The sequence below is a fragment of the Telopea speciosissima genome, chromosome 5, assembly GCF_018873765.1.
Source record: "Telopea speciosissima isolate NSW1024214 ecotype Mountain lineage chromosome 5, Tspe_v1, whole genome shotgun sequence".
NCBI lineage: Eukaryota > Viridiplantae > Streptophyta > Magnoliopsida > Proteales > Proteaceae > Telopea > Telopea speciosissima.
This window is the reverse complement of record NC_057920.1, coordinates 17,359,686-17,381,956: the sequence shown is the minus strand read 5'-3', so window position 1 is coordinate 17,381,956 and position 22,271 is coordinate 17,359,686. Positions and strand designations below refer to the sequence as shown.

At 37.6% G+C, this 22,271-nt stretch overlaps 2 protein-coding genes, 1 long non-coding RNA gene and 1 other non-coding gene across 5 annotated transcripts; 3 read left to right on the top strand and 1 right to left on the bottom strand.

Moving 5' to 3' along the window:
• The first annotated feature begins 951 nt into the window (after nt 1–951).
• Nucleotides 952–21,271, top strand: LOC122661665 (probable BOI-related E3 ubiquitin-protein ligase 3). Of its 2 annotated transcripts, XM_043857143.1 has the most exons (4): nt 952–1,032; nt 11,553–11,560; nt 20,341–20,586; nt 20,709–21,271. In XM_043857143.1, the coding sequence occupies exons 3-4, from the start codon at nt 20,347–20,349 to the stop codon at nt 21,252–21,254; spliced, it is 786 nt and encodes a 261-aa protein (XP_043713078.1). In that variant the 5' UTR covers nt 952–1,032; nt 11,553–11,560; nt 20,341–20,346; the 3' UTR covers nt 21,255–21,271. The 2 variants fall into 2 exon arrangements, with proteins under 2 accessions (XP_043713078.1, XP_043713077.1); XM_043857142.1 differs by lacking the exons at nt 952–1,032; nt 11,553–11,560 and having other exon boundaries at nt 20,257–20,586.
• Nucleotides 981–1,964, top strand: LOC122661669 (probable BOI-related E3 ubiquitin-protein ligase 3). Its single transcript, XM_043857149.1, has 2 exons — nt 981–1,289; nt 1,398–1,964. The coding sequence occupies exons 1-2, from the start codon at nt 981–983 to the stop codon at nt 1,917–1,919; spliced, it is 831 nt and encodes a 276-aa protein (XP_043713084.1). The 3' UTR covers nt 1,920–1,964.
• Nucleotides 2,567–2,638, top strand: TRNAD-GUC. The gene has a single exon. It is a non-coding gene; the product is annotated as a tRNA-Asp (tRNA).
• Nucleotides 3,634–3,920, bottom strand: LOC122661671. Its single transcript, XR_006332917.1, has 2 exons — nt 3,843–3,920; nt 3,634–3,754 (listed from the first exon to the last, which is right to left on the bottom strand). It is a non-coding gene; the product is annotated as an uncharacterized LOC122661671 (long non-coding RNA).
• Nucleotides 21,272–22,271: the final 1,000 nt, after the last annotated feature.

Below are 22,271 nucleotides of genomic sequence, written 5' to 3'. Positions count from 1 at the left end.
AAAACTATTTAAAAACCAATATTGTCTCGGACCGTTAATAATGAGTATCGTCATAATTTAGTCCGGTTAACTAAATATAACGATTTTGGAATTGACACCTTTTATAACGATACCGATATAGATCCATCCCGAATACCGGCAACCATCCCAATTAACACCCTTACCCTTAACTGTATGTTACCCTAACCATTTAAGAAATGAGAAGGAAGAAATATTAAAGGGAAAAAAAAAAGTTATATAATTAGGAGCACAATAAAGAATGGGAGTATGAAAACTCGGGGTGTCAAAGATGCTTCTTAATTTGTACCATCATAACTTCCGTACCGTCATTGTCTCCGGTGATCTTGTTTTTCAATTCCCATCCAAAACTTGGAAACAAGCAAATTCTCATTAAATAAAGAAACAGAAAACCCCCAACCCCCACGCCAGAGATTGAAACAGATTGACAGAATACAAATACAAAGAAAGAAAAAATAAATCCTATTTTTCAGTTTTTCCCAGTGACCAAACTGACACATCTGACTTTTTCACACCTCTAATTTGGTTGAAATTTTCTCCATTCTCCGCCTCTGTTCTCTCTCTTCATCTCTTTCATGGCAACGTTTCTCTCTGATCGATAGTTTTGTCACAATATCAGCATGTGTACGTTACAGCTGGACCCCACCACCATGCCATTAACAAGAGAGAGAGAGAGAGAGAGAGAGATTGGACCCATTAGTTTATATTTCCTTTTTAAATTGTTGGGGGATACTTACCCTTGTACATGTCATCCATTATCAAATTGGAAAACAGAGACGAAGTAGGAGTTTTAATTTCTTATAAAAAGGCTTGCCACTGCCTTATAATTCTTGTTTTCCTGTTTCTAACTTTCTTAGTCATAATCAAACCAATACCCAAAGCAAACAGAGATAAAGAAAAGAGGAAGAAGGTGAGGGAAGAAATTTGATGTTGGTGATTTGTTTTGAAATCTTTTTGTTGTGATGGCTATTCAAGCGCAGCAGTATCCGGAGAATCTGGGTTTTACTTTGTGCGGTATCCAAGAAACAATGAATTCCAGTGGTGGGTTTTATGATTTATATCTCAATCTTCAGCAGCAAGAACGGATGCAGCAGTTACAGAATATCAATCTATTGAGAAATTACAATCTGGGTTTTGAAAACAATCCCCTGGTATCTTCTTCTTCTTCTTCTTCATCTCAAAGTAACCCTCTGTCAATGGCGTTTTCTGAGTCTTTAGCTGCTGATATTGATAAGCAAGCATTGGAGATTGATCGGTATATTCTATTACAGGTAATAGGACAGATTAATCTTAAATGGGTTTCTTCCTTTCTCCTTCTTCTTGTGATTAATTTTATTGGGTTTCTGATTTGTTCTTTTCTGGGTGGGTGAAAAAAACAGAATGAGAGACTCAGATTAACTCTGCAAGAGCAAAGGAAACATCAAATGGCTATCCTTTTTAGGATGATGGAATCAAAGACGGTGAGCTTACTGAGACAGAAGGACGAAGACATTGCAAGAGCGGCTAAAAGAACAATGGAGTTGGAAGAATGCTTGAAAAGGGCGGAGATGGAGAACCAAGCTTGGCAGAGAGTCACCAAAGAGAAAGAATCCATGGTTATGGCCCTCAACAACACTTTAGAACAGGTCAAAGAGAACAATTGTTACTTTCTATCAGCAGGAGCAGAGGAATCAGAGTCTTGTTGCGACATCTCTCAGGCACATTACAGAGATGAGAAAGAAGAAGAAGAAAAGGAACCAATGAGGAAGATGGCTTGCAAGGCCTGCAATTTTCGAAGATCGTGCGTTCTTTTCCTTCCTTGCAGGCATCTCTGTTCGTGCAAGTCTTGTGTAACCGTCCTTGATTCTTGCCCTGTCTGTAATTCTCCAAAAAAGGCAAGCATGGAGGTCTTAATGTTGTAGAGAAAAGCAAAAATAGAGAAATTAAAATCTTTTTCTTTCTTTCTTCAACTCCTCTTTACTTTGGGAATGGGTTCTCTTCTATTCTTGTGGGGGATATATTCGCAGTTGAGTTGAACTGTTGATTTAATTTTAAAGGTAAGGCATCTCTACTCTGAAATAAGGTTGTCCTAAAGTGGGATACATCTACAGAAGCAAATCAAAATGCTCATTAAGAACTTACAAAAAGAGGACCCAACACAGGGAAGAAGAAATATCAGAGTAAGATTGTTGAAGTCAACGCTGTGGCCTCAACTACGGGAGGCCCTTTGATGGTTTGAGCACAATACCATTTCTTGGACTGGTTAGCGTTCTGGGCTGGGGCTCAACTCATGCCTCAATCCATGGTTCGACCTGACCAGGACCTGAAAATCCCAACTCTATCTGAGCCCATGGGCTGAAAAGACCAGCCAAAGGCCTTGATGTTTTATGCTGAGTTAGCTTGTTGGGCCAAACTTGCATCCCTAGTTATTAACAAATCAGGTGGAGTTCATTTGTCCAGCCAGATTTGGTAAAACGGCCACAGATTCTCTCCATTCACTTTAAATTTTCAAGGCAATTGTTATTATTTCAGAATTGAATTCTTTTTGATAAACTACTTTTCAATTGAAGTCGTTGTAGTATAGTGGTAAGTATTCCCGCCTGTCACGCGGGTGACCCGGGTTCGATCCCCGGCAACGGCGTAATGTATTCTCTTTTTGTTATTACTTCACAAAATCACATTTCAAGAAACAATACGGTTTCAGAAACTGGATCAAACGTTCAATTCGAATAATCTTTTCATTAATGCCAATTCTACAATCTATTAAACCTATTATTTGTGAAAATTAAACACAAAAATTTATGTATTTATAATTGGTACTTGCCGAGCTCTGTTTCTGAGCACCAGGTCCTCAGAATTAACTTAATGGCTCAGCTCTGGTGGTTTAAGGATGGGTCATCAACAACTGAGCTTTGAAAAAAACAAACTGGAAATCAGATGAGTTCAAACTAAAAACAGCACTTCTAGAAACGGTGGGATTAAGAAAAAGAAAGAAATCCAAGCAACGGGAGCATGAGTCCTGTCCTGTGACTTGTTCGTCTATGATCAGATGGCCAGAAGTGTAGAATGAATACATCTAACATTCACGTTGGCGGTGGAACAGGGAAAGAGCTGCCGGCGAATAAATTTGATAGAGCAACGGCAAGCACCGAGACAGGAACAAGCCACAGGAAGGAATTTAGAAGTCCAATACGAAACTTTGTCGACATTACCTCAGGAGGACGGACTCGTTCTTCTGGAAAACCATACAAATCATCGATAACGATCTTAACCACGGAACCCAAAATTTTCTTTGATCGGAGATCGACGACAGGGGAACTCGTGGCCTGAAACAAAGCTTCTCTGATGAAATTTACTGCTATTCCAATATCAATACTTCTGGTCTTTGGAGTGTCGCAGTCGATTACGGATCCATTATACTCTTATCATACCACTGCTGGTTTCTTAGTTCTCCTCAACGATTGTAGTCGATGGACAGACTTTGAACCGTTCAAATGTTACAGATGAGACTGGGAAATCTGAATTCATCGAGAGCTCGAGGACCTGAGTTGAAACAAGGACTAATCAGAGAAACGAAAGAATCGGCAGATAAAGAGAGAAACTGTGTTGAGAAAGTTACCTCCGGGAGTTGTTTGCTTTGATCAACAGAGGAGTTCACCAATACGTAATTGGAATCGTTCGAACTAGAAATCGATTTTCGAGGAGATTGATCTTCCGGAATAGCTGCAAACGCAGAGTCCAAGCATTTCTTAGAGATCTGCGAAGAGAAAAAAGAAATTGTTAAAGATAAAAGTGAAAAAAAAAATATGAAAACGAACATATTTGAAGGTCAGTAACGATCTCACCTTCAGAGGCTTCTTCACTTGATCGGAGGGAGATTTCGATGGAGCCTCCTTCAGTCGCTGAATTGCAGACTCTGAAGAGTGAAGACCTTGGCAGTTCCTTCTGGGGAGTCTGGCTACCCTTTATCCTCTCTCTGGCGGGAGAATTGACGTTTCGTGTGAAATATATAAGTTGCGTTTTGGAAGCGATTTGAATTTGTAAAGCATTTTCGAGTTTCGAACCCGTCAACTTTTAAATCTCAACTTAATCATATCCGTTGGTCCATCCATTCCATGATCCAACGGTTGATGAAATAATCAACAGTTCCTAACGTTCTTACGAAATCACGGCCCCACAAGTGCTGCATACGTGTATACGCGATTATAAATTTGCAGCAGATTCACAGCTGTAGTGAACCGCCAGATTAGAATCTATCTGACATCCATACTACACTATCGTTCATGTGTTTACGTTCTTTTGGAGATGAAAGACTTTAATCCGTTTACTGAGTTTTACCTGAGGTTAGGATCATGGTTATAAATATCGGTATCGGATCCATCATATCGGTATCTCATGATGGGTCAAGTATGTATATGGTAGAAAGTGTTGGTATATGATGTCTTCTATTTCGTCACTTTGCATTTGTGGGCTAATTTTGAAGAGCTGTTAATGTGTCGTAGGGCCTGAAGCTTCGAGGCCCAAAGTACGAGTGGGTGTAACACTGCAACCTATGTGTGATTGTTTTTTTTCGATTTCCATTCAATTCTGCATCGTTTTAGGTTTGTTATATATTTTTTACGAGATGGTCTTTTTTGTAATTTAAGAGAGATGTGAAGACGAACAACTGTAACCTGCTCTCTATTGATAGTGAGTCATGTAAATCTTCGTGTTTGCATTGTGCTATTATTTGTTTGTGATTTCTATTCATTTTTGTATCGTTTTATATTTTCGTTTTTCTACAAAAAGGAGTCCAAAATTTTCATCAATTGGAAAAAGGAATTGAAGGATAAAAAATCCAAGTTCTACGTTAACTTATGTCATGTTCATGGGGGTGTGATTTTGCAAATTCTGGGCTTGGATGTTCGGACCTGGGTTTAAAAGCAACAGGATTAAGTGTCTTGGGTCTGGATGTTTGGGCTTGAGTTTAAACTATATAAAAGAACATTGAATTTGCCGGAATCGAGATGGGGCTGCTTGGCCGATCCATTCCTGATTCCTTGAATCATGCATGGTACCTAGGGGTGTAAGTTTGGTCCTGTCGGCCCAAGCGCTAGATTTTTCAACCTGAGAGCGGGTTAGGGTTGAAATTTTTAAGTTTGGGGTCAAGGTTGAGCTGGGCCATGGTTGAGGCCTTGGGCTAAGTCTGGCCTGATCCGGACCTATATTAGATTATGCTTTACAATTTATTGATATATTTTGTAATTTTTGTTTAGTATCTAATTAATTATTGATTTACCTAAAAAAAACTAATTATCTATTGAATAGATGTAATTAAAATTTTAAAATTAGTCTAAGTTTTGATACGTGCATGGATAATTAAAAATGGTCAAGGTTCAATGGTGAATACTTTTTCTATCAGCGTGAGCTAAACGACTATAAAGTGACAACAGAATTCAAGATAGAAAGAGCTCTGAAGAGGCTTCACATGACCATCGATGAATGGTCCATCACGGCAGCTTTTTTCGATTTCTGTTTCATTTCGTTTCATTTCTTTCTCTAATCAAACTTGAACACTAGAATTTAGGAGAGAAGAGAATAGAGGGCAGCAGAGATCAGATCATTCTTATCATTTATTTTTTCACCAATAAATAAGAAAGTAGAAATAATATCCATTCTTTTTATAATTGTCAATGCATATGCAACTCTTATTTTCTATCTATCAGTTTTCTTGGTAGCCACTGTTGGATGAGTCCGCCAAAGCCCAACCAATTGCTATGAACCATGATATCTAACCTCAGTTTTAATTTAAAAAGAAAAAAAATTTCCTGCGCAACCAACGTATCGGTGTGCTTTTTACATGGATTTTGGTAGAAAGTTTCTAAGGAGTCAGATTTTGATTTTGGATTTGGTTCATGTGGATTCATAGTTGAGAACAAAAACTGTTTAGTTATCCTGAATCTGTCAGATGATATCCTTCTGAATCGATATGTAAAACTATTTGGTTACTCTTCTCTTCTAACATAAGATGAAATTAGAAAATTTAAGAGAAAATGAAGGAAATTTACCAAAGTAACACAAAATAACACGATCTAACAGAAAAAATATCAACATCAACAAAGTAACTAACAGGAAGAACATCCAAACATAGAACACCTGGAGTGCAAGAAGAGTTGTTGCAAACAGTAACCTTCAAAATCAGTTGGAGGGAGCAACTAAATTTTCCTAATGAACAATCCAATCACACGAATTATTAATAAAAAACATCTTTTTTTTTTCCAGAGTAGAATTAGAAGAACAAAACTAAATTTTTATGTTTTGCTGACCCATTGAAAGCCCCAATTTAAGCAGAGTAATTTCATAAATAAGTGTGACCGTGGATGCAATCAACTGGTCAAAACTGGTCAACTAATCCCGAGTCCCCGATCGACTATATAACAAATATAATTTTCTTTTTTTAAGAAAAAATATCTATATTTATCCATAACCATGATAAATAATTCAGATAATTAGTTGAACACGCTTAATTGGTAATGCCGTATTGGTAAACCAGTAAACCACCCTCCTTTCTTTCAAAAAAGGAGAACAAGGGAGAGGAGAGAGAGAGAGAGAGGGTTATATTGAACTTAAAACCAAAGCCATGGGCCCATGGTTTCTTCCATTATTTCCTTGTTGAAGATTCTTCATTTTAACCTGCAAGTAGACAAGTTATATTATTCCGGGTTGCGGTTATTGACCCGACAAGTCAAGTTTTCTAATATTTCTCATTAGTCAATCATCATCTTCAAATCTAATCTTGATCATCTAAACATGTCAAATAACTTAGAGAGAGAGAGAGAGAGAGAGAGAGAGAGATTGGAATATAATTAGGTTAGTTTGATGGGATAGTACGAAAACCCTAGCCCGGCCCGGTGAGAATGAGAGGAGGTCCCCATCAGCCAGCCGTGCCCATGAAGAAGAACCTGTAAAATGTAAATAAAAACCCTGGCGAGGTGACTATTTATAGCAGCTAGTCCTCATTGTAAATGAGACTATATTGGATGGATAATATCTTCTCTTTCTATAAATCTTCCTGGAGCAGACAAAAATACGTTGGAGCGTGGGAAAAGTAAGAATTTGAAAATGAATTCCATAATGACCTGTGACCCTATAGAGAATGTTGAAAAGTGGTATGAAATCTATTGATTGCAAAATTTCACTGTTTCCTTGCAGTGGCAATTCCAGAAACTTCATGATGAAATATCCTAACAAAATGACTGATAACCTCTTGGAATTGTGTGGAACAGAACAGAGAGAGAGGGTTATTAGTGCTATGCCGAGTACGCTCAGCTGTGAAGTAACCTTTACCTTCTCAGAAACCCCCTCTCAGACCTTCAGTAATCGCTATCTCACTGTCTCTATCACCTTCAATTTCCTCTTCACTTTTTTATATTTAAATTTGAGAAGATCTCTCTTTCTTTCTTTTTTTGTCGGAAAAAAATTTAGAAGATCTGCTTAGAAAGTATAGCTTTTACTCTGATCATATATATATATATATACTTTTCAACCCAAAAACAAAGAAAGGTCGACCATCCTCTACCTACTGCCTCTCCTTAGAATTCGGGCGTAACCATAATCACCGTGTTGAAAATATAAGTTTCAACCGTTGTGGTCTTGAGGAATTTATCTCCTCTCAGGTTCCTTGATCGGTCAAGTTCGTTGGTTTATCTCATGTGGGTAGTGAAAATGATGATCTCATCCCACCTGAACAGTGTGTTCAGGCAGGGGGTGAGGTCATTATTTTTGCTTTCTTATTAGAGGAACCTGCAAACCTGATCGGACAGGAAACCTGAGTGGAGAACGATCCGACCTTGTGGGTTTTTTAGCTTTACCTATAATAACTCCTTTTTTTTGTAATCGAATTCTGGTTTTGCTCCAAGACTTTGACTTTATCAACTATAGAGGTAGGGTTGCAACTGGGTCAAGTTGGGCCGGCCTGACTGAGAAGAAGAAAACAAGTCAATCTTGATCCGTCCTCTGGGTCAAGGTATCTCAACCCAAGACTTGTTCGGGCTCAGGGTATACTCGAACTGTCAGGACTAAACTTTCACCCCTATAGAGGAGTCCATGTCGCAAGAAAATGATTAATAAAAGGGGTAGTAGTTGAGTACGCAATGGGTTCTTCCATCAAATATGAAGCTTGGGTATATCAGTTCACATTCATTGGGAAATGGTAACCAAGGATTGATAAGGAGAGAGAGAGAGAGAGAGAGACAGACAGACAGGCTGTGAAAGCGTTCACATCATGGTTTTAGTGCAAAGTATCAAAACGGTTATCGGCAATACATAAATCGATATGATATCGACTATATCAAACAAAATATTCCTTGAATTTTTTTTTTAAAAAAATAAATTTTTTGACCATTTTACTCTTTGTCCATACCGTACTATCAACATGGTATCGATATGATCGTAACAAACGATACAGGCGATACAATACCGATACTTCAAACCATGGTTGACATGAAAGACACAGAGGAGGTGAGGGCAAAACGTGGTGACAAACACTTGTAGCCTTGTGGGCTACGGCTTCGATGGCTTACCAAAGTCTTTAATATTATACATATATATATATATATGGAAGCCAACCATAATCGCAGTTCGAAAAAGATAGCACACCTGTTATATATACAGTATCCAATTATATACGTGTAAACCAACCACCCACCTGATTGAAACTTCTTAAAGCAAAGGTTGGAAGTAAAGAAGGAAGGGAAGACCTACTAGGGAACTGCAACCTTAACCTCTGTACCTCTGACTTGATCGATCGATCTGATCTGATCTGATGGTGTCATTAGTACGTACCCTTCGTCGTCGTCCATATTTTGGTTGTTTTTCTAACATATCTGTTTGTATATAGATAAATGGGGCCGCTGCAGCCTGCCATGGTACTTTTAGTTGAAAGAAACTTTATTAAAGATTTGAGGAATTAGAGAGACTTGAAACCTTTCAGCTTTAGTAGTAGTTAAGAGTCTTTGGAGTTTTGTTGTGTATGAGTGAGTGATTGTGACCCAAACTCCCAAAATTCAAGTCACTCACGCCAACACACCCGATTCATTGAACGTTCAAATGGAGTAGTCCATTCCTTCCTTCATATCTTTCTACTGTTCAACCAGAAAAAGGTTGGCCTATCTCTAGCTGCTCATTTTCCTGGATTTAGTATGAATTGGATTTTAGTACTGTGTCTAACCTCTCTCTAACCCAGTTTTCATTACCTTTTTTTTTTTTTTTTTTTGTCTTTTCATGTAGGAGGAGGATCCATTCATCTACACAGTGACCTACTTCCCACTATAAATAAACTGTGTGGGTGCTTTAATTTCCTGCTTCCTTACTTTGCATGGGCCAACCCCAATATTCATAGTAGTTATATATATTGGTGGTAGGTAAGGATATAAACAGATCGGATTCGCTCGGATAGTGTTATATCCGTATTTAATTAGTTTTTAGACGGATTTAAATAGTACTAAGCGGATACATACACGCATATAGATCACATATTTTATTCGTTTACATGTAAATATAGCTTTTCGGATAGCTAGCTATAGGTTATCCGTATCCGCATCCGTTTAGTTTTTGGACGAATTCGAATAATACTAAACGGATATGGATACAGATACAGATACAGAAACAGAAACAAAAACAGCTTTTGACTATTCATTTACACCCCTAATGGCAGGCCTCTCTACTTTTGAAAAACCACATTAATAATAATGAATGGTGAATGATGGGGTTGCACCAATTCACTGCTCCCAATCCATTGCACAGATGGTTGTTGGTTGGTGGTTTTGCAGCTTCGAGCAAACCAAGACCCTCTCGATCATTACACAACTAGACTAGACTTGGATTCCCTCCGAGTAGGGGTGTCAATGGGTCGGGTTGGGCCGGGCCTGCCTAAACCCTGACCCTGACCTTAGGGGCCTTAACCTAAACCCTGACCCTGACCCAACCCTGCCAGGGCCAAGAAACCCTCAACCCTGACCCGACCCTGCCAGGGTTTTCCCTGACCCGACCCGACCCTGACCCGACCCTAATGTTGCCTCCTGGAGGTTGAGAAAATAGTCTTAAAAGAGAATTAAGCAAGGAGAAAGGGGTTTGGTTCATTAGGAGTGTGAATCTCTCTATCCCTGAAACTAAAAAAATAAAATTCTGTATCTACAAAAGAAGCTTATCAGATAATCCATCAATGGCCCATCGATAAAGACAAGATGGAATAAAAATCCACAACGAAAGACCAACAATGTAGAAGAATAAACTGACACAAGGCAATCAATAAACTGATGAGATTTGACAGATTTAAGATTTTAGAGATAGATCCATCCAGTGAAGGGCAAATTTTAAGATTCGCAGGTCTCATCTCTGGTTGTAGAGCTCGATTGAGACGGAGGTGACACTTTCACTTTGGACTTGTTGGCGCTGTGGAAACTACCTCCGTTGTGGGATTCCGCCATGGTGCCTCGCCTCTCTCTCGGCCGGGAGTTTATCGGATCGCCGGAGCGGTAACTATTGGGGAACAAAAAAAAAAAATAATAGGGTAGGGTTTGCTGCAATCGCAAGCAAGCAGAGAATATTTTGATGAATTAGGAAAAGATGAGAAAGAGGTGTGAGTGTGTGAGATAGAGAGCCTCTGCAACCCTATGCTTCTCATCAGGTGTTAGTTGATGAGAATCGTGGGATCCCTATAAATGGGTATAACTTATATAGGGTCGGGTCAGGGCCGGGCCGGGCTAGGCCCACCACCTTGAGCCCGACCCGACCCGACCCTCCTCCGAGGCAACACCACCAACTGCACTATGATAGGGACACTTCGATCCCCATTTAATTTAAAGCTTTCCTTTCCAACCAAATCAACAAGTTTTTTCATGTTTGGTAGTCCTGCATGGGCCGGGGTCTGAAATATATATATATAACTCTGAAACAGCAAGCTTGGCTGTTTTTAATGTCTACTTCTTCTTCTTCTCCTCCTTCTGGTTCTGGGTCTCCTTCTCCTGCCTTTTTCATATTTTAATTAATCCCAACTAACATTCTTATCTTACCAAACTAATACATTAATTAATTTCTCTTGAGTTATTACTACCTTTCCTAAGTCAATTAAGTGAGGGACTCATTTCTCATCTCCTAGCTAGTGACTAATGGTTGGTTTTGTCTTCCCACTTTGACCATTCCATAGAAATTTGATTAGCACATATCTTTTGATTGTCAAATTTCATTATCACTCTTAACACTATCTCCTACCATCTAAATTTAAATTTTCTACCTTTGTAGTCTCAGTTGCAAAACCACTAGATGAAAAGCTAAATATGCTTTAATTATGATAACTAATATAACCTAATCAAATGGCTAAATGTGTATTGGTACTCTTCCAACATTACAAGTCGTCTATATCATGATCAAAATTGACCTAGTACTTGCAAAAAGCCAAAAACGTATTCTTTGCCCATTTTATTTTAGACGTAGCAAATGTTTTGGAAAGGGAGGCAAATATGTAGGGGGTAAGATGTCTTGGAATTTTTCTCTTCCCAGGTTCCCTGTCCGGTCAGGTTCATAGGTTCCTCTCATAGGGAGGGTGGAAATGACGACCTCACCCCACCCGGGTAGTGTGTTTGGGCAGGGGGTGAGGTCGTCATTTCCGATCCCCTATGAGAGGAACCTACGAATCTAACCGGGGAGGGAACCTGAGAGGATTTAAGTCCGATGTCTTGTGTTCCATCGCTTACATTTATGGTATGTCTTTGAAAGGTCATTGAGACATTGTAGTGCTCAAAGTGTTCGAGGCAATGTATGCCTATGTAGGGTTTCGCTATATATTTGTACTAAGATAGTTTTCTCTGTTATATATGAGAAAAATGTGTGTTTTATATCCTAAAAATTGGTTAACCCTTTTGGGTATTATTGTGTGGTTTGTGTGTTTACAATATAAAAAATACAGTATTGTCTATGTTGGGTGTATGGATTTAGTCCCACATCAGCTGTGTATATCCGTCGTTGCATATATAATCCTAAAAATCGATTAACCTTCTAGTTACTTGCATGTGGTTTGTGTGTTTACAAATATTTTAAAATATATATATATGAGAGACGTGTGACAACAAAGGACTGTAAGCCTATTTGAATTGATAGTGTAAAGTGTTTCTCATCTCAACTATTTTTGGGTCAATTTATTTTGGGAAAAAAATTATTGAGCCTACGAACTAAGTAGGGTAGCCCTAGTAGGTAGTGGCCGTTTAGGAGATCTCTTGAGTCTTGAGTCACTTCTTGATGATACAGAAGGTGTGAGTTCCCAACGTAGCCACTGTAAGCTTTGGTTTACACATTTATAACAATGGTTGATGGAAGACTTGACTCTTAAGCCTTAATTAACTTCGTTCCCCAGAGATTCATTTGTTTATGTTGAAAGATTATTTTATCCCCGTAGAGGTGCAGAGTAGAGACTAGGGCTAGGCCAACAGAAGCAAAGCCAAACACACCCAGTTCGATTTGTTCCCTAACAACTGGGAAACACAAATATAAAGAAAGTGAGATATGTTCCCCACTTTCCAGATTCTCAAACAGATACACAGACCCAAAAATGGATAAAAACTCTCTCTCTCTCTCAATTTTCAAATTTCAATACAGAGATTACACACAAGAATCACTAAGTACCATTTATAGAGACTGGACTGAGATCGATGGAAGGAAGCATTGAGGGGTCAGAAACCAGAGGTGGTGCCTCAGCGGTGAAGTGTTGAGGTCCATTCTCCTCTCCTTTTACTCAAAAAAATATATATATATCTCCTCTGTTAACAGTAATACTGTTGTTGTTGTTGCAGGTAAAGTCAGTAATTATTAAATTCTTGATATTTGTCTCTCTTTTTTTCTTGATTTTGACTCATGGATTTAAGGATCCTATGATTTTTTACAGTTTTTTTTTTCTCAATAGAGATCAAGGGAAGAACCAAATTGGTGAAATTCCGTCTTAAAATGGTTGGGATGAAATTATCGTCCCACCTCTCATGAAAGACAGAAATTCTGCCTCCCCAGATGTCAACGTACACACGATCTCATTGATTGCTACGAATGTCATATTTTCTCCATAGAGATGCTCTCCCAACAAATCAAATCCAAATCGGACCAAACCTGAAAAAAATAAATCGATAACAGAAATCAAAATAAACTAAACTGAAACCAAAATCGACCGAAGTAAAATGAATTGTATATCTAGTACTTGGTAAAGCCTCCTTAGACCATGCTTTTTAGAGATTTATTTTATAGGGAAGGATTTTCTAAACCTAAAACATATTCTACACCTACTCAAATAAATTTCTTTATTTGTTTGTTTCAAAGAAAAAGAAAATTAATAAAATTTCTTACCTCAGCAGGCATAAGAAACACCTTAGGTTTATTGAGACTTTTCCCTTATTTTATATATCTATTGTGTTCCACATGAGTTACCACTTTGACACTTAGGATGCATATTAATTTAAGTTTAAATTTTGTTTGCATCAATTTAAATGGTTTAGAATTCAAATTAAACAATAGAAATATTTTTATTTCTTTAATTTATTATGAATTTTTGGAAAAATTTGTATATCGTTTATTTAGATTTTGGGAATAAGATTGTTATGCTACGTTTGTACATATTCCTATATATCCTTCTCACATAATAAATAGTCGGGTAGTGTGGACTCTATATGGATGATACTATTTTCCAACCCCGTATTGGGGTAGTGTGCAAATTCTTTCTTACACTACCCTTGTAGGAAACTCTCCCCCCTTTGATTTTTGATAAAATGAATGGACTGAATTTCCCCTTTGATCATGTTGAAGGACTGTGAGTAATTATGATAGTGGGATAGGCATCATTATAAGGGAGGGATAGTTTTGATATCGTCTAGTAAGATGTGTAATAATGACCCTAGATAGATGGGTGAATTGAAATTTTTTTCACATAAACTTTATAATTAAATTTTGGGAGAAAATCGTTGTTAGGCTGCATGGCCCTTCATCAATGCAAGGGTCAATGAGAGCGTGCACGAAGGCATCCAACACGGATGGAAATCTTCATTTCATGAGGGAAGAGCAGTCATTTCGCCCTTCTTATGTCTAGGAGCAGGCTAGGCAGCCTGCTATTTCCCTTAAATTTTCATATTTTTTCGATAATTTTTCTTTACTTCAACCCATTCTACATTGAAAAGATCAAAGCATCAATGAAAATGCTTATTCCCTATCGCTATCTTCTTTTTCTTGTTACCCAATTAAAAAATATATAGGGAAAAAGAACTCCATGGAAGAGTGTGTGTTGCGCAGAAACATAGAGGGGAGCGAAATGATCACCCAACCCCCTGATTTTTCCAAAAATAGAGCCCTTGTGCATGCAGACGTCACACTCCCCCACAGGAAACACTTCCTCAAAAGATAATAATATAAAGTAGGGGCAATTACTATCACTACCCTATACTCAGCCTATATTAACTAAAATTACCCTACCTTAATCTTCTTTTCTAAAACTACACTGTTTTTAAACTTTTACATCTCCTTCTACCCTCATGTTTTTAAATACCCAGATTGCCCTTCCTTTTCACCTAGTAGTCTGCTAATCTATTTAACATACCATTCTTCTTCTATTTTTTATTATTTTTGTCATTAAAATAGTAAAAATTGAAAGCACCCACCCGCTTATTCTTCTTCTTCTCTCTCTCTCTCTCTTTTTCTATTCCGTTTTTTTTCTTTAATTTTTCTATTTAATTAATTTTTTATTCAACATTTCATCCTCATCGTTCTTCTTCGAACAAATCATGGTTCTAAGTATCGATATCATATCGCTCGTATCGGGTGATATGTATCGGTTTTGCTAGTCACTAATACCGTGTCGATACCGTATCGATAGCACGGTACGAACAAGGGGTAAAATGGTCAGAAAACTCATTTTTAAAGGAGATTCAGGGATAATTTTGTCTGATACAGCCGATCCAGGCCGATAATGTATCAGTATCATATTGATTTTGCAGGTTACCAATACCCGTTCCGATACCATGCACTAAAACCTTGGAACAGATCGACTCTCTTCAAAGCACCTGGTATCGTGCACTAAAACCACGGAACAAATCGACTCTATTTAAAAAATTAATTAAATAGAAAAATTGAAGAAAAAACAAAAAAAAAATGAATGGAGTAAAAAACGGGAGAGAGAAGAAGTGGGGTGGGTGCTTTCATTTTTTACTATTTTAATGAAAAAAATAGTAAAAAATAGAAGAAAAATGGTAAATTAAATAGATTAGCAGGTTACTAGGTGAAAAGGAAGGGTAATCTAAGTATTTAAAAACATAAGGGTAGAAGATGTAACAGTTTAAAAGCAAGGTAATTTTAGAAAAGAAGTTAAAGATAGGGTAATTTAAGTAAATATAGGCTAAGTGTAGGATAGTGATACTAGTTGCCCCTATAAAATAAAGAGATTGTTCTCTAAGCAAGCAATATAAAAGAACGAATCAATGAAGTGTGGCAAAATGGTAATATACATTGAAGGGCATCAAAGTCCTTTCATTTGAAAATGAGAAAAATAGACACAAAGGTGCTGGTGCATCCTACCAGCTCAGAGAACATTTACCCTAAAAATATTGTGCTAGTAGGCCATTTCTCCACTCCCCAATTTTAGTTGTGTTAATGGAATGACATGACCTTACCAAAAAAAACAAAAAAGAAAGGAATGACATGATTCTTACCGGGGGTAAAAAATAAAAAACAAAATCTTGAGTTATTTTTATGTCATGTGTAATATTGTGTCATTGCTAATTTTTTAATTAAAAATGAGGTTATGTTCTTTGCACCACAGCGCATGAGGGCGTAGGCTGTGCCCAGACATATGGGGTGGGGTGAGATGAGCATCATTTCGGCCATTTAAGGGGCAAGGTGATCATTTCTCCCACCCCATGTGTCTAGGGGCATCTTATGATGTAGTGTAGAGAACGTTGTCCCATAAATAATATTAGAAAAATAAAATACAAAATGCTAGAATTATTTATGATTTTAAATTTATTTTTTGCAATATATAAAAATTTAATTAGCAAAGGTGGGTCCAGCGAGAGACAGAGGACCGTCCATCCATATTACATTTTAAACTATTTGCTTAAATATTTTTATTATTTATTTTATTCTCAAATAATTAATTGATAAGAAAGGGAACCACAAAGGGCCAGCAAGGGGTCCACTGAACTAGAAACTTATCCTCCAAATTGATTGATAGGACGGATGTAGTATCCTATGCCCATTGATATACTTTTGATTTCTACTAATGTGAGAGTCGTGAGACTACATCATAATTATTTTAGAAACAATGGCTTAGGTTGCTTTATTAGTTGCCTCATGTCAAAAGTGATGATGAACTGAACTGAAATCACATATAGACTTAGAAAGTGGAGCGGCCAAAAATAATGGAATCCCTTTTGGGTTTAAATGTTTAATGTTTCATCACCTGTATTCTTTTCTACGACTCATTTTTCTTGTTAGGTGATTCTTGTAGTAAGCTCATCCTTAATGACATACATCACATAAGTACATAACTAATATATAATGCATACTTTTTTATGTTTTATTACATTTTATAATTTCAAGTTTACAGTTTATAACTCATATCAGGCTGAATCAACTAGGTCGGGTCGGCTTAGAATCAATTGGGTTTGATTTTTTCAGGTCTGATTCTATGCAAATTGAGTCCAACCGAAATATGCTAAATGAAGGCAAGTCATATCAATTTCATAATGAGATTCGACTTGAAATCAATTGAGGCTAAACCTATGTCCAGTTCTGAGTTTTAAAAACCTTGGTTAAGTCGGGATTCCATCCATGCAAAAGGATTCTGTCCAACACCCTACCCGGGCTGCATGTCTGCACCGGACTTGGTGAGGCATGAAAAGACCACCTCACCCCTACTCAGACAAGACGCTTGGACAGAGATGAGGCGATCTTTTGACGCTTCACCAAATCTGGTGCTGCACATACAGCCCCAATTGGGTGCTAGACAAGAGCCAAGTCCGGGTGCAATGGGATCTCCCACGCACTATCATAGAAATCTACGACGAAGATGTTATTGAGCATTGTGTAGCCAGCCATTTATGATGTAACCCTAAGGTCAGTCAAAATCATAAATTAAGGATGTCAAAAATCAAATAAAGCTGATTGAACCGATCAAAACTGACCAGACAGTTTGGTATTGATTTTGAGTTTAAAAATCACTAAGAAATCGACATCATTGAACCAACCACAACCAAAAAATTAAAAAGACCAATAAAATGCAAGATATTTTTTTACACTTTTCCTTTTTATATATGATATATGAAATATCAAGACTAGAATTACTAGACTGATAATAAACCGATAAAGTAGTGAAAGGGCACAACTAAAAGAAATTATTGTTTTGATTCTCTTAGACCAAACATTTTATCCGTCTAATTTTAATCTGACTTGATATAGATACAAGGAAGAGGGAAAGGCATATTGCCCACCTGCGGTAAGCTAGTGAGCTGCACAAACAGAGCATGAGATGAGGCATCATACAAGAGGAGTAGGGATAGTTTTAAAGGGGGCAAGAGAGAGAGAGAGAGAGAGAGAGAACATGCATTAAGCCATACGTTACTGAACCGAATCGACTAGTTGACACCCCATGAGTCTAAATTGTTTTGGATTTAAGCTATAAGTTACCCTAACCATCTATTAGGAAAACAGAAATAAAAAAGGGAAAGTGAACAGTATTGGGATCTAATTTTGGTAACAAATAATAAATGTGAAGAGATGGTTCTGGGATTGGATTTCCAATGGGATTGGATTCCCAACGGTATCAGTACCGAAATACCAGTTAGGTATCGAATGGAACTGGAACCGAATCAACTGGATAGGTATCGGATGGAATTGAACCAAATCGATTGGTTGACACTCAGTGGGTCTGAATTAGTTCAAGTTGAAGCTATACGTTACCCTTAACCATTTATTATGAAAACTGAAGTAAAAAATGGAAAGAGTAAAAGACAAGTATATCATTACGAGCACAATAAACGCAACAGTATTGGGATTTAATTTTGACAACAAATAATAAATGTGACGGGATTCCCAATGGTACTAGTACCAAAATACCGGTTAGGTATCGGATGGAACTGAAATTGAATCAAGTAGTTGAGTAACAAATGGAACTAAACCAAATCGACTGGTTGACACTCGATGGATCTAAATTGGTTCGGGTTTAAGCCATATGTTATTCTAACATTTTATTAGGAAAATGGAAGTAAATAAACACGAAAAAAGAAAAAGACAACTTATATTATTACGAGCACAATAAATGAACAATATTGAGATCTAATTTTGGCAACAAATAATAAATGCGACAGGATGGTTCTAGGACGGGATTCCAACGGTACCAATACCGAAATGCTAGTTACGTATCAGATGGAACTGGAACTACCAGTACCAATTCAAAGAGATATTTCATGCATGTTCTTGTGTTCAAGTTTTATGACTATAGTTTGATGTATTTGAACATTATTTTCTCTTATGAATTTTTCAATTTATGGATCCTTTAGTTCTATTTCTATAAACTTGTTTAGTGATGATACTAAACCATATATGAACTTATTTATTTCGTCCTCATTAATTCATAGTCATCATTTTGAAAAACTTACATGTGATTTTAGGGAGTTTGAAGAAGTAAATATTAAGTTTCTCTCCACCCATAAGGGACGGTTCACCCACCATCCTAGGGTTCCCAAACCCCTCCTAGGGTTTTAGTATGTTCCAAAATACGCTCTTAATACCGTTTCCTGTCCTCTCGTACCCCACGGTGAATGGGATCTCATTCACCGTGGGTGGAGGGAAACTCGGTCCAGTAAATAAAATCATGAAATTCTTCATGGTTTTGTATTCTAAGTTGCTTTATAAAGTGAGGAATACTTTAGATCTCATAATAGTGAAACTATACACCAGTGATAATAGAACCACCTTGTTAATAACCATTAGATTATTTCTCAATTTTCTACAATACCTAGAACTATTTAGACACCAATACCATCTCGTACACCCATAGGATTAGTCCTGTTGATTAAATAGAACGATTTTACCTTTGGTATCGATACCGATATGGATCCATTTCGAATACCGGTAACCATCCCAATTGACACCCTTACCCTTACCCTTACCCTTACCGTTATGTTACCCTAACTATTTATTAAGAAAACGGAAGGGGGGAAAAATGTATTCGGATCTCCTCCAGCCGTGACGAGAGTTGGAGGATTTAATCCAGCAAAAACAGGGGTGTTTGGATCATTTCACAGGCGGGCTCTCCTATGAAATGACTAAAGCCTCCTTGTTTTTGCTGGGCTGGATTAGATATTTATCCCCTCCAGTCCCTGTCCAGCCCAGTTCCCCAGTCCCCCTAACAAGGCAATGCCCGATGGTTATCCTACCCCTGCCCGAACACTCAGCCCGGCCCGGGTGGGATCCACCCGATCCCACTATTAAAAAAAAAATAAAAAGAGAACAAAACAAGTCATATAATGAGGGGCACAATAAAGAATAGAAGTATGAAAACTCGGCGTCTCAAAGGTGCTTCTTTACTTTACCATAACTTCCGTACCGTCATTGTCTCCGGTGATCTTGTTTTTCAATTGCCATCCAAAACTGGGAAACCAACAAAATCCCATTAAATAAAGAAACCCCACCCAACTCTCACGCCAGAGATTGAAACAGATTGACAAAATACAAAGAACGAAAAAATAAATCCTATCCTATTCTTCAGCTCTTCCCAGTGACGAAACTGACACATCTGACTCTTTCACACACCTCTAATTTAATTGAAATTTCTCTCTCTCTCTCTCACTCTTTCATGGCAACGTTTCTCTCTGACCGATAGTTTTGTCACAATATCTGCATGTGTACGTTGCAGTTTGACCCCACCACCACGGCATTAACAAGAGATAGAAAGAGAGAGAGAATCCTTAGCCCTTCTTGAGAAGTGAGAAGTGAGAAGTGAGAATTGAGAATTGAGAATTGAGAATTGAGATTGGAGTCATTGGACCCATTAGTTTATATTTCCTTTTTAAAATTAAAATATTGGTGGATAGTACCTTGTACGTGTCATCTATTATCAAATTGGAAAACAGCGACCAAGTAGAAGTTTTGCTTACTTATAAAAGGCTGTCCACCACCTTATAATTCTTGTTTTCCTGTTTTTTACTTTCTTCCCCACAAGAGGAAGAAGGTGAGTTGGTTTGTGGAAAGAAATTTGGTGTTTGAAATCTATTTGTTATGATGGCTGTTCAAGCTCAGCAGTATCCGGAGAATCTGGGTTCTACTTTGGGCGGTACGCAGGAATTGATGGATTCCAGTGGTGGGTTTTATGATTTATATCTCAATCCTCAACAGCAAGGACAGATGCAGCAGTTACAGAATATCAATCTATTCAGAAATCACAATCTGGGTCTTGAAAATAATCCCCTGGTTTCTTCTTCTTCTTCTTCATCTCAAAGTAACCCTCTGTCAATGGCGTTTTCTGAGTCTTTAGCTGCTCAGATTGATAAGCAAGCATTGGATATTGATCGGTATATTCTATTGCAGGTAATAGGACATATTAATCTCAAATGGGTTTCTTCCTTTTTCCTTCTTCTTGTGATTAATTTTATTGGGTTTCTGACTTTTTTGTTATTTTTTTTTTTCTTTTCTGGGTGGGTGAAAAACAGAATGAGAGACTCAGATTAGCTCTGCAAGAGCAAAGGAAGAATCAAGTGGCTATCCTTCTAAGGAGGATGGAATCAAAGACATTGAGCTTACTGAGACAGAAGGACGAAGAGATTGCAAGAACGGCTAAAAAAACAATGGAGTTGGAAGAATGCTTGAGAAGGGTGGAGATGGAGAACCAAGCATGGCAGAGAGTCACCAAAGAGAATGAAGCCATGGTTATATCCCTCAACAACACTTTAGAACAGGTCAAAGAGAACGTTTATTACTTTCCATCTGCCGGAACTGAGGATGCAGAGTCTTGTTGCGACAACTCTCAGGCGCATTACAGAGAAGAGAAGATCAGAAGAGATGAAAAAGAAGAAGAAGAAGAAGAAAAGGAGCCAATGAGAAACATGACTTGCAAGGCCTGCAATTCTCGAAAATCGTGCGTTCTTTTCCTTCCTTGCAGGCATCTCTGTTCGTGCAAGTCTTGTGTATCCTTCCTCGATTCTTGCCCTGTTTGTAATTCTCCAAAAAAGGCGACCATGGAGGTCTTGATGTTGTAGAGAAAAGCAAAAATAGAGAAATTAAAACCTTTTTCTTTCTTTCTTCTTAACTCCTCTTTCTTTATTTTTTGGGAAATGGGTTCTCTTCTTTTTCTTGTGGGGATCTATTCGCAGTTGAAACAGTTGAAGTACATCAACAACCCCATCAACATCGAACAGAACTACAGAGCAGAGAGCATCTTTTTTTTCCCTTTATTCATTTATTTATTCAAAAAAAAATTAAAAATTTCTCCTTCGCCATGGATGACATTGATTGATTTAATTTTGCAATCTCTTCTCAGCTTTTACCAAATTGTTGGCTCTGAAATAGCATTGTTCCTTCGTACTGTTACAAACAATGAATGAAAGAATAGAGCAGTGTTAATGTAAAAGTTTTAAATCAAATGAAGAAGAAAGGGTATATTAAAGATCTGTGATTTTCAAATTCTCAGACACTGCTTTGGAATCAAACCTATTGAGGTTTTAAGTTTTAACGCCATGAAATCTGAAATGGAAAAAAAAAAAGAGATTTTCTCCCTAAACATTGATTCACGTTTTTGGCTTTTGACTGGAGAAGAGATTCCGTTTTTTTTTTTTTTTTTTTTTTTTTTTTTTTTTTTTATTCAACAAAGTTTTGCCGCCATGTTTGGGGGGTTAAACTTAAACGTATGAATCCACTTGGGTCACGGGACCCCAAACGGACGGTTGTGTGTGAGTCTTGTGAATTTTGTGGATTAAGTGGGTGGTGGGTCCTACCGGGGAGAGTGAGGTCATGGGGTGATTACTTTGTCAAGAGAGATCGATTTAAACGGTTTCTTAGCAGCAAAGCTCGTCTGGTTTTGGACTTTTTTGGTGATTGGTTAGGTTTTTTTTATTACTGTCCCTTGTGTGCAACGCACGGGATTCTAGTGATTGCTGACGTGGACTGTGGACTTTTCCACATTTTGTTCTTCTTCTAATAAGCAAACGATAATCATGTACTTGAAGGATTAGAAGTAAAAGAGAAGTTGTAGCTCTTATTAAGGGGATAAAGTCTAT

Coding starts and splice junctions, on each gene's coding strand:
- LOC122661669 (XM_043857149.1), top strand. CDS start 981: ATGGCTATTCAAGCGCAGCAGTATCCGGAGAATCTGGGTTTTACTTTG. Junction 1,290..1,397: donor ATCGGTATATTCTATTACAG/GTAATAGGACAG, acceptor TGAAAAAAACAG/AATGAGAGACTCAGATTAAC.
- LOC122661665 (XM_043857142.1), top strand. CDS start 20,278: ATGATGGCTGTTCAAGCTCAGCAGTATCCGGAGAATCTGGGTTCTACT. Junction 20,587..20,708: donor ATCGGTATATTCTATTGCAG/GTAATAGGACAT, acceptor GGTGAAAAACAG/AATGAGAGACTCAGATTAGC.